This window comes from Entelurus aequoreus, linkage group LG21 (genome assembly GCF_033978785.1).
Source record: "Entelurus aequoreus isolate RoL-2023_Sb linkage group LG21, RoL_Eaeq_v1.1, whole genome shotgun sequence".
Classification (NCBI taxonomy): domain Eukaryota; kingdom Metazoa; phylum Chordata; class Actinopteri; order Syngnathiformes; family Syngnathidae; genus Entelurus; species Entelurus aequoreus.
This window is the reverse complement of record NC_084751.1, coordinates 18,576,844-18,589,685: the sequence shown is the minus strand read 5'-3', so window position 1 is coordinate 18,589,685 and position 12,842 is coordinate 18,576,844. Positions and strand designations below refer to the sequence as shown.

Genomic DNA, 12,842 nt, shown 5'->3' with positions numbered 1-12,842 from the left:
ATCCTAATTGCTAACCAGGAACAGGTGTGTCCTGATTGCCAATCAGGGACAGGTGAAGGAGCCAGTGTTCAGACAAGAGATTTAGTGGGGAAAAAAAGAGGCAAACAGGAAATGGAAACAGAAATAAGAGCACTGGACAGGGACAAATAAATAAATACCAGAAACTAATAACTGTCATGAGAGATCATGACGATTTCCATGCATTTTCTTCCACAAATTTAAAATGTCTTTCGATATACATTAACATTGTTTCAACAGACTTTAGTGACCAGATACATTTAGGCAGAAGGCGTTTTGAAGTAAGCAATGCACACATTCAATGACAAAGAGGAGCTCTTTCAAGCCAGGTACCCATATTCACTTTTCCCTCCAATTTCAAGTGTTCAGGTCAAAATATTGCTGCTAGGAATGCTGTTGTTGGGCTACTAGTCAAGCCGAGTTGATGCCCAAAAAAAATCATTTTGGTCACCTCACATTCCCTCAAGCCTTGTCTGAATCATTCGTTTACTGGCAAACTTCAGACAGGCCTGTACATGTGTCTTCTGGTGGGCATTGCAGGAACTCAATCCATTACAGCACAGAGTGTTACTAAATGATTTACTTGGTGACTGCAGTTCCAGCTCCTTGAGAATCATTGACCAGCTTCTCCCTTGTAATTCTGGGCCGACATGACGTGACGTCTTGTCTGGCGCTCCACATCCTATCTTGCACTTTTTTTCCATGTCTAAAATCACACCAGTGGTTTCTCTCTGTAGAGTCCATCAAATTCTCCTTTCACTCAATCAAATGCCAATTAATGTACAGCAGGGGTGTCCAAAGTGGGGTCTGGGGGAAGCTCGAGTTTTGTTGGCTTGCAGCATATTGTCATATACAGTTAAAAAAACAAAAAAAAAACAAAAAAAAAAAACAAAAAAAAAGAAAACACTTCGCTGCTGAGCTAGTGCTTGGAGCAGTGAACGCAACTACTAGCATGCGCCCTGCGCCTGAAGATGGGGGTGGGGATGGGGGACTTTTGGACTGGGGAATCGACCAACACGATGTCGTATGGATAACATCACCATGGAGATTTCACTCCAAAACATCGAACTACACACGATGGGGACAGAGGGAGTGGGGAACACTGGGGTGTGAGTGTTGTGTATGTGTGAATCTGAGCATGAATGTGGAGGAACGAGGTGCACAATTATATTTCAACTTGCCAATTACTAAGGTTTTTTTTCACGTAAAGATAAAATACCCTAAAAAACTTTAATGTCAACTTATAAGAAAAAAATTACACTAGTTTCATGGAACGTCAGGGGTTTAGCTAAAAATATTAAAGCAGGGAAGGTTTTTTCACAATTAAATTCATTAAAAGCAGATGTTTTATTCTTACAAGAAACACATCTCTGTAAAGACAACCAACACAAACTTAAAGCCAGCTGGATATCTCAGGTTTATCATGCACCCTTTACTTCACAAGCTAGAGGTGTAGCCATTTTATTTCACAAAAATGTGCCTTTCATACTTACATCAAAAATAATTGACCCTAACGGAAGATTTATTTTATTAAATGGTCATATTACATCCTACCCAGTAACTTTTTTGAATATCTATGGACCAAACACAGATGACTCAAACTTTTATCATAGAGTCTTTGGTCTACTTCCTGATGATAACTCTTCTCATATCTACATTGGTGGTGATTTTAACTGCCTTTTGGATCCCACTTTAGATAGATTGTCAACTAAATCTCATGTAATTGCTAACTCAACTAAAACCATTAATAATCTTATGAGATCAAGAAATATCATAGACATATGGAGAACAAAACATCCTAATAAAAGGGAGTATTCATTTTACTCCGCTGTACACAATTCTTACACAAGAATCGATTACTTCTTAGTAGAAGCCTCTGCTCTCTCCAATGTCAGTAATCCTGAGTACCACAGTAGAGTCATCTCAGATCACAGCCCTATGAGTATGCAGATCCAAATTGATCTCCATAAAACCAAACAAAAATGGAGATTTAATCCACAATTATTATTATATGAAGATTTTAAAGAGTATATGAACAAGATTATCCAAGAGTTTATTGAGGTGAATGATAACGGAGAGGTCTCAGACTCTATATTGTGGGAAGCCCTTAAAGCTACTGTGAGAGGATATATCATTTCATTTGAAAGCTCAAAACAAAGAGAAGTAAGAAAAAGGCATAAAGAACTGGAAAAAGAAATTAAAGAAATGGAAGAAATTCATATAAATTCTCTTTTGCAGTCTGACTATATTAAGATGCTGAAACTGAAAAACGAATACAATTCTCTTCTTCACGGGGAAGTATCTAAACTCTTACTGAAAAATAAACAAAAACATTTTGAAATATCTGATAAACCACAAACACTTCTGTCTAGACAGCTCAAAGGAGATCAAGCTAAAGCTGCTATCCACAAAATATGCTCAAAAACAGGTGAAACATGTACAGATTTACAGGATATCAACAATGTCTTTAAAGACTTTTATTCAGAATTATATAAATCTAGTTCAGCTATATCGGTTAATGATTTAAATGATTTTTTTACTCCATTAAATCTACCTCAACTGAGTCCAAACCATCAGAATTCTTTAAACAATACTATTTCAACTGAAGAACTGCTAAAAGCACTGAAATCTTTCTCCGTGAATAAAAGCCCTGGTCCAGATGGATTTGGTGCAGAGTTTTATCAAGCTTTTAGTGAAATACTGTCCCCTATAATATTAAGAATGTTAAATGACTCTTTCGTAAACAATAAACTTCCAAGCTCTTTGTATGAAGCTCATATATGTATAATACCAAAAAAGGGAAAAAATCCACTCGATCCAGCCAATTATAGACCTATTTCCCTGCTCAATCTAGACCATAAGATACTAACTAAGGTACTCGCAACAAGGTTAAGCAAGCACATAACAGAAATTATCCATCCGGATCAGGTTGGTTTTATCCCGGACAGACCTTCTTTTGGCAATGTACGGAGATTATTGAACCTGTTGTACTCGGACTGCATAGGAAACAAAAAGGCAGCCGTCCTGACTCTGGATGCTCATAAAGCTTTTGATTCAATTGAGTGGGCTTATCTACTTCATGTTCTCAAATTATTTGGGTTGGGAGAAAATTTTATAAAATGGGTTAAAATAATTTATTTTGCACCAAAATCATATGTCATAACTAATAATGTAATATCGGATAGTTTTGAATTACATTGTGGCGTGAGACAGGGCGATTGCCTTTCACCCTTACTTTTCAATTTGGCCCTAGAACCACTGGCTATTGGTTTAAGAATGAACTCTAATATTAAGGGATTTTCAGTGGGCACATCAGAGAGTCTCATCTCACTTTATGCAGATGATGTACTTGTTACACTTACTGAGCCAGAAATTGCATTACCACTTCTTTTAGAATATGTAGACTCTTTTGGTAAAATATCTGGTTACAAAATAAACTGGTCCAAAAGCGAGCTTATGTTCCTTGGAGATAATGTTAAGATCAGTCAAAACCCAGTTAAAGTTGCAGAAAATTATATATCCTATCTCGGCTTAAAAATATCTAAAAATTATGAATCATTACTAAAATTGAACTTTACTGAAGCTTTTGAGAAATTGAAAGTGTGTATAGAGTATTGGAAGACCCTACCCCTCTCTATGTTGGGTAGAGTGAATGCTGTCAAAATGATTACCCTGCCAAAATTTACCTATCTTTTTCAAAATTTACCAATTCTAATTCCTGCAGATTTTTTCAAAAAACTTGAATCTTTAGTTCTAGATTTTGTGTGGGGATATAAAAAACGCAGAATATCTAAAAAGCACTTATTCAGATCTACAGGGGAAGGGGGGCTGGGTCTCCCAATGTTCAAAAATTATTATTGGGCATCAAATCTGAACGCATTGACCTATTGGAAGATGGGGTTCCCAAAGAATGAATCACTTAATTCTGCTCCCTTGTGGCTGAAATTGGAACTGCAGTCATTAGTTAAACCTTACACATCATTGCTATCTTTACTTTTTACTAAACCAGTCTCTTCTATTAACTCAACAAGCCATAGTGTAGTAGTAAGAAATTCTATCAAAATTCTTTCTCAAATTAAAAAACTATTGAATATTTCCAATGTAACTATGTATTCACCATTGTCTCACAATCATGCATTTATTCCATCGATAACAGACAGAATTTTTTTTAACTGGTACTTGAATGGAATTAAATGCATAAAAGACATGTTTGTCGAGGACAGTCTTGCATCATTTGAGCAATTGCGAATCAAGTTCAAGTTGTCCCAATTCAGTTGGTTTTGCTACTTGCAGGCAAAAACATTTATTAAAGAAAACATTTCAAAGTATCATCTGGTAAATGAAAAACACCCTCTCTTAGAATTACTTAATGTATCACCCACAAGTAAAAAGCTTATCGCCAAATTTGCCAGCTGCTTCATTATGCCCATGACATCAGCAGACGGTGTTAAAAGAGCATGGGAACAGGAACTAAGAATAACAATACCCAAACAGCAATGGGAACGGACACTCTCTCAAATTCACAATTGCTCAATTAACAGCAGACTTAGGCTCATACAGTTTAAAGTGATTCATCGTTTTTACTACTCCAAAGTCTTATTACACAAATGTTATCCTGATACATCTCCACTTTGTGATAAATGTAAATCTGCTGAAGGATCACTGTCTCATTCGTTTTGGGAATGTCCAATTATTCAATCATTTTGGTCCAGCATTTTCTTTTTTTACTCGGGGGTATATCAGAGAAAACTTGTCCCTGACAGGGATATAATCTTGTTTGGGTGGTCTTCAGAAACACAAAAACTTCCAAAATATATTACAGCCGTGTTGCTGCTTGGGACGGTCTTGGCCAAAAGACTCATTCTCAAAGACTGGAAAAGCCCATCTGCACCCAACTTCAGGAACTGGCTAAATGAACTTGTGAATGTAATGACTCTTGAAAGAATACGATTTATAAACTCTGCAAGTATGAATAAATGGGAACAAACTTGGAAACCTTTACTGACATATATTGAATCATAATTTAGACATTTAAGAAAAAAAACAAGAATCTTTTTGGTAGGTGTATTCATATTTTATTATCTTTATTATTTTCTGTATTGATCCTACATTATTGTTTGTTTGTTTTTTGTTACTTCTGATATGGCCTTCCCACGGTTTACTTGCTTATTTATGTATTTATTTTTTGTGACTTTTTATTTTGTATTGTTTTACATCTGAACAACTTCTGTGACTTCCCTTTTCTTTTTTAAGTGTGAACGGTGGAAAGGCCCTCGAGAGGTGATCTTGGGATCACTTCCTGAGGACCCTTGATGCAGAGGAATGTTCATCCATCTTGCTATGGTCTGGATAGCCTGCTGATCCTGAGCCAGAGCGGGATGGATGGATAAATATATACAATATCTGGGTATCTTTTCTAATAATGTTTATACTGTAAACCTTGAATTGTTGGAGTTTAGGTGCACCTCTCTCCTCAAGTGTGCATGTGAGTGGTTATGAGTGGATGTGTGATTGTATGTAGGTTTTGCGTGACCAAAGTATGACTGTTAAATGTGATTTTAACTGTAAAATTCAATAAAAATATTTGCAAAAAAAAAAAAAAAAAAAAACAAAAACAAAAAAACAACAACACTAAAATGTCAGAAAAAGAGCAAAGAGACAACAATGACAAAAAAGCTGCAATGTTGATACTTATTACTTATAATTTTGATATGTATAATACTTATAATTAATTATCTTTACATGCAGATTAATCACACAATTTATTTTGATCTGCGGATTGTAACTGAAAGGTATTGTTTGTTGTTATACTGTTAATTATCAGGTCAATTCATTTGTCACTGAAAAAATTAGGGATTAGACCATGTCTTGTGTGCTCGCTGGCAAATGTAATTCCAAAATAAACCCAGACTGGATTTTAGATATAAATTAGGGATGTCCGATAATGGCTTTTTGCCGATATCCGATATTCCGATATTGTCCAACTCTTTAATTACCGATACCGATATCAACCGATACCGATATCAACCGATATATGCAGTCGTGGAATTAACACATTATTATGCCTAATTTGGACAACCATGTATGGTGAAGATAAGGTACTTTTTAAAAATAATAATAAAATAAGATAACTAAATTAAAAACATTTTCTTGAATAAAAAAGAAAGTAAAACAATATAAAAACAGTTACATAGAAACTAGTAATTAATGAAAATGAGTAAAATTAACTGTTAAAGGTTAGTACTATTAGTGGACCAGCAGCACGCACAATCATGTGTGCTTACAGACTGTATCCCTTGCAGACTGTATTGATATATATTGATATAAAATGTAGGAACCAGAATATTGATAACAGAAAGAAATGGGGGGAGGGAGGTTTTTTGGGTTGGTGCACTAATTGTAATTGTATCTTGTGTTTTTTATGTTGATTTAATAAAAAAAAACAAAAAAAAACAAACAAAAAAACGATACAGATAATACAAAAACCGATACCGATAATTTCCGATATTACATTTTAACGCATTTATCGGCCGATAATATCGGCAGGCCGATATTATCGGACATCCCTAATATAAATGATACTAAGTTTTGAACAAATAAATGGCATTCCAGTAAAACATTAAAAACAATGTTTGTTGATGACATTCTGACAATAAAATTGTATTTATTGGGCTCTTTTTACAAGTTAATTTAAATTATTCAAGCGAGTAATAACCTGTGATTAATCATGATTAATCCAAACTCAAAAGTGTGATTAATCTGATTTAGAAAAATAATCATTTGACAGCACTACTAATAACTAATAACCCTATGCTTTGAAGTGAAGTGAATTATATTTATATAGCGCTTTTCTCTAGAGACTCAAAGCACTTTACATAGTGAAACACATTATCTACATTTAATCCATTCTTCAACACCTATAACACAAAGTTGACACAAAGCACAGTGTTTTGTTGTTACATGTATAGAGTATATTTAACAACAGAACCTTTTACAAAATAATAAAAAGTATCAAAATGGCCCCCGCATGTTTTTTTAGTATGCGGCCCCTGCTGGAAAAAGTTTGGAGCACCCCTGGCTTTTATTTAATGTTTTGTTTTTTGTTGTTGTTGATACTAAGCAAAAAATATGAACCAAATAAAATTACTATAAAAATACGGACTGTTTTTGTAAAGGGGATAAACTTATTAAAGTCAGCATTGAACTAACTCATTATTTACTCCACTGTTAGGTATCACAAACAATTAGACTATACCTGGTGCAATACATTGAGGTTGTGTACAACCATTCGACTGATTAGAAGTATAAATGTGATCCTTTTGGAGAAGTGATGCATAGCTTTGTATTTGGTTTTCATTGGAGCAGAAAGGCTTCACCCCCCTCCACGTGGCCTCTAAATACGGAAAGGTGGATGTAGCAGAGCTCCTTCTCGAGAGAGGCACCAATCCCAACGCAGCTGGCAAGGTGAGGCAGGTTTATGCGCGCATGGAAGTGCTACTTAGCAGTGTGTCATGTTATTGTCTCATATATGCATGCTTCCTCATGCTTTTTTGTCATTATGTGTGTGTTCAACAGAACGGTCTGACCCCCCTTCATGTGGCAGTTCACCACAACAACCTGGATGTTGTTAAACTGCTGGTCAGCAAGGGAGGATCTGCACACAGCACTGCACGAGTAAGACTAACAGAGAATGTTATTCCGAAGATAATGTACTGTATTTCGGACTTATAGTCCGAAAAATACTTAGACTTAGACTTCCTTTAGTCTAAAAAGGAAGTCTAAGTCTTAGTATTTTTCGGACTATAAGTTGCTCCGGAGTATAAGTCGCACCGGCCGAAAATGCATAATAAAGAAGGAAAAAACATATATAAGTCGCACTGGAGTATAAGTCGCATTTTTTGGGGAAATTTATTTGATAAAACCCAACACCAAGAATAGACGTTTGAAAGGCAATTTAAAATAAATAAAGAATAGTGAACAACAGACTGAATAAGTGTATGTTATATGACGCATAAATAACCAACAGAGAACGTGCCTGGTATGTTAACGTAGCATATTATGGTAAGAGTCATTCAAATAATTATAACATATAGAACATGCTATACGCTTACCAAACAATCTGTCACTCCTAATCGCTAAATCCGATGAAATTTTATACGTCTAGTATCTTACGTGAATGAGCTAAATAATATTATTTGATATTTTACCGTAATGTGTTAATAATTTCACACATAAGTCGCTCCTGAGTATAAGTCGCACCTCTGGCCAAACTATGAAAAAAACTGCGACTTATAGTCCGAAAAATACGGTAATGCATCTAAGAGACAAATTCTCACCATTATGGTGGAAAATAAACACATTTTCTTCCAAGTAGCATTATCGCTGGAGGACTAGAGAAAAAAGAATGACTAAGCACACTACACACACACACACCGAGTGGGACTACACAAGTAGTTAACCACTAAAGCTTCAATGTAAAGTAGGGCTGGTTGATGTTGACACTTATGCTGCCTTGTATAGTATCAGTCTATACACAATACTAAAATGATTAGCTCAATATTTGTATTTTTCTTGTTTGTATTATTGCAAAATAATTTTCTGGTAAGTTTTGTTGTTTTTTATGGACACCGAAAGGCTTTGAGGGCAAAACCCAAATGATTTAAATGGGAACTAATAGTTGTTTTTGCTTTTTAAATTTTTTATTGTGTACTAACTACTAACTACTGTGTCACTAACAAAAAAGGTATGCGCCATTCAATGCCACAAATTCAATATGTCATCTGATTTACAACAATACTAGCACATTCTAAATGTGATAAAATCTTTATACAAATGTATTATGTTTACTTTAGCTACTTGCTATAAATCATTTCAGTTTTCTAATCTAATGTTAAAGTATCGGATCAGGACTTGAATTTGGATCGGATTTAAGGCCAAAAACCAGATTGGAAAAAATGTTGATCGCTAGTCGACACATCCCTTTACACAGTTGCTTTACGTTTACCACACTGTTGGCCAATCATGTAGAAATTGACAGTGTACAGCAGGGGTGTCAAACTCAAATACAGAGTGGGCCAAAATTTAAAACTGAACAAAGCCGTGGGCCAAGGTTGAACAAATTAACCTTTTAATAGAGACCCAAACAAGTTTTGCATTGAATATTGAACAAGCAAGGCTTATATAACTTTATAGTGACATGCAAAATTGAGTTTCAAATAATAATAATAATAATTAAAAAATATCAATGGCATATCAAATAAAATTTAAATAAAAATGTAATGCCTCTTTTCTATTTGCAGCCTTCTGAGGTAAATAGCAACATTAACTTTTTCCACAGGCTAATAAATTAGAAAATAAAATAACAATGAATAAACCAACCATTCAGGACTTTAAATTGCTCAGTTTGAAACACACTGATCTAATCTGATGTGCCCAAGCCAGATACCTGCCATCTTTTCTTGGATGCTAGTTCATTAATGTCGGGGCTCAGGCTTTGAACTGAGGCAACCTTCTTTATCGAACAAAGTTGTCCTCCACGAGCTGTCGTCACGTCTGCTTTTCATCCATTCCAACAACGTGCTGGCCCGATCACAAAACATGTGCGGCTTCAGACCGCACACACACGTGAACGCAAAGCATACTTGGCCAACAGCAATACAGGTTACACTGACGGTGCCCGTATAAATATCTTTATCACTGTTAGAAATATGCGCCACACTGTGAATCCACACCAAACAAGAATGACAAACACATTTCGGGGGAACATCCGCACAGTAACACAACATAAACACAACAAAACAAATACCCAGAATCCCATGCAGCCCTAACTCTTACGGGCTGCAATATACACCCCCCTCTACCACCAACCCCCCCCCCCCCCCGCACCCCTCTCCCTCCGTGCGTCGGTTGAAGTGGGCGGGGTTGGGGGGCGGGGGTGTATATTGCAGTCCGTAAGACTTAGGGCTGCATGGGATTCTGGGTATTTGTTTTGTTGTGTTTATGTTGTGTTACTGTGCGGATGTTCTCCCGAAATGTGTTTGTCATTCTTGTTTGGTGTGGATTCACAGTGTGGCGTATATTTCTAACAATGTTAAAGTTTTTTGTTATACTGGCACCCTCAGTGTAACCTGTATCGCTGAAGATCAAGTATGCCTTGCATTCACTTCAGTGTGCGTGCCAGAGCCGCACATATTAAGGAACTGGGCCAGCAATCGTTGGACAGGATGAGAATTTTGGGAGGGGCACTGAAATTTGGGAGTCTCTTGGGAGGTTTGGCAAGTATGAGAATTAACGGTGTACCGCGCCACCGCCGCTGTATATAATCGGCGGGCCAGCTCTAGTGTTAATTTGATATCACCTCACGGGCCAAGTGAAATTACACGGCGGGCCAACTTTGGCCCGCGGGCCAGAGTTTGACACCCATGGTGTACAGTAATCCTCAGCGCTTCAATTTCTAATGTTCCAAAGATCACATGCGAGGAAATGCCCAATCCTGCATCATTCTGGACATCTTTGTGTCTCTTTGCAGAACGGGTATACCCCCTTGCATATAGCCGCCAAGCAGAACCAGATGGAGGTGACCAATTGCCTGCTGCAGAATGGGGCATCGCCCAATGCCGAGTCCCTCCAAGGGATCACGCCTCTACATCTGGCTTCGCAAGAAGGACGGCCCGACATTGTGGCTCTGCTCATCTCCAAGCAAGCTAATGTAAATTTAGGAAACAAGGTAAGCACCATGCCAGTCATACGATATAACGTGTATATAAAGTGTATACACTGGCAATACATTCAATGGTTGTCTTAATGAACTAGATTAGGTACACATGCTTTCAATTTCAAATCCATTTTAGAAATAACCACTGCTAATTTGATACATATTTCCCTGTGTTTTTCTCCAGAATGGTTTGACACCTCTACATCTTGTAGCACAGGAGGGTCATGTGGGCATTGCCGACACACTGGTCAAACAGGGTGCATCTGTTTACGCTGCTTCACGGGTAAGATCAATAAAAACAAAATAATGCTCTAATTCACTCCTGGACTTGCAACCTTTAAGTATGTTATTGTTGACAGCTTACTATTTTTGTTATGAATCCATCTTTAAAAAAATATAAAAACTTTTATATGTAGTATATAAATTTGATTTTTTGATAATATTCACTGTTTGTCGCAGATGGGCTACACTCCCCTTCACGTTGCCTGTCACTATGGTAACATCAAGGTGGTCAAGTTTCTTCTGCAGCAGCAGGCTCACGTGAACAGCAAAACACGGGTAATATAAAGTGGAACATCTGTTTTTGTAAGCAGTCAGCTGCAAAAGTTCTGAAAAAGACAGACTCACAGGATCAAAAGATTTTTACCCAAACAAAATCATGTAAATCCACTTAACATTCCAAACATTCAAAAATGTCAACACATGAAGTGCTATTTCATAGATAATAATTATAGTTTTACATGCAGAAAACATGTAAATGATTAATGTAATGGATGCATTACCATTAAACAACACTTAACTTCATTGAAGATTTTTGTTGGCAAAGGCGGAGAGGGAGGAGTTAAGGGAAGAGCCACGCGTGTCACAAAAGCGCACGGAAGGCGACACTGGCAGATAAACACTTATCATTGGCAATCATGGACAAGTGAGGCTCCCTATTGCAAACCAGAACAGCACCCACAATCAGTGCTAATGACAGTGCAAGACAAACCTAAAACAAAAAGTGGAACAAAAAAACATGATGAAACACTAAACAACAGAAAAACGGCACAGAAACTGTCACACACACTTTGTACTTTGCTCTGAGTTATTTCTTCAATTCAATAGTGTTTCTCACCTTCTTTATCCAAATGCTGGCACTTGCAACTTTCTTTGGCTCCATGGTGGATTATTTTGCAGTCATAGTCATTAAACAAAAAGACTTAGTGAGCAATGTGTTGGATTATTTTTTCATGCACTGGATTTATCAGAATTATATTTTGCCAAACAGGTTTGTTACGTGTTACAATGTTTAGCGGTACAATAACCTGAAAGGAAATCAAAACCAGGGAAAACTTTTGACAAAGATGTTTACCTAAAACTCAATTCTATGAAAAGGTGTATGAAAACCGAGCTAGCACTGTGTTGGGTGCAGTTGTTCATGACATTTGCTTGATTGATTGCATAAAAAAAATTTAGTTTAATTGCAACATTGTTGTCATTTTATCAGTGAGAAGCGACATTCTCTGTCATTATTTTCTCTCTGTATTTTGCCTCCAGATGGGCTACACCCCTTTGCACCAGGCAGCTCAGCAGGGTCACACTGATATTGTCACCCTGCTGTTGAAACACGGAGCACAGCCCAATGACATAACATCGGTGAGTCACTTTTCCTATCACAAGTACCTACCTGATAACAGCCTCACCTGTTAGACGATGTTAAACTGAGTAATACCATTCATTCCAGTCTGGATCCCACAATTATTGACAACTCAAAATAGGACAAAAAAGATCAAATTCAATTAATATGTGTTTATGTTAATTTGCAAACCATTATGTGTCTGTTCACAGAATGGGACGTCTCCACTGGGCATTGCAAAGCGTCTGGGATATATCTCTGTTATCGATGTGCTCAAACTGGTGACTGAGGAATCTGTTTCTACGGTAAGCAGTGTTAGGAATATTAACGGCGCAACACTTGTATATTGCAACACCATGACTATTTTCCAGTAACAGGTAATCTAATCACCTTCACAACGCTGTTGATGACAGTGAAAGGTGGTGCTTTGTTGTTGTATCGTACCAACAGATTCACCCAAAGTTGGATACTCTTTATTTTGACCTTAGCATG

General features: G+C 36.8%; 1 protein-coding gene across 1 annotated transcript in view; it reads left to right on the top strand.

Annotated features, from left to right (window-relative positions):
* The window catches only part of ank1b (ankyrin 1, erythrocytic b), a 251,906-nt gene that overhangs the window by 143,788 nt on the left and 95,276 nt on the right, over positions 1-12,842 (top strand). Inside the window, exons 15-21 of the mRNA XM_062031115.1 lie at positions 7,384-7,482; positions 7,594-7,692; positions 10,547-10,744; positions 10,917-11,015; positions 11,192-11,290; positions 12,272-12,370; positions 12,563-12,655. Coding sequence (XP_061887099.1) covers positions 7,384-7,482; positions 7,594-7,692; positions 10,547-10,744; positions 10,917-11,015; positions 11,192-11,290; positions 12,272-12,370; positions 12,563-12,655 — 786 coding nt within the window. The remainder of the gene's footprint in view (positions 1-7,383; positions 7,483-7,593; positions 7,693-10,546; positions 10,745-10,916; positions 11,016-11,191; positions 11,291-12,271; positions 12,371-12,562; positions 12,656-12,842) is intronic.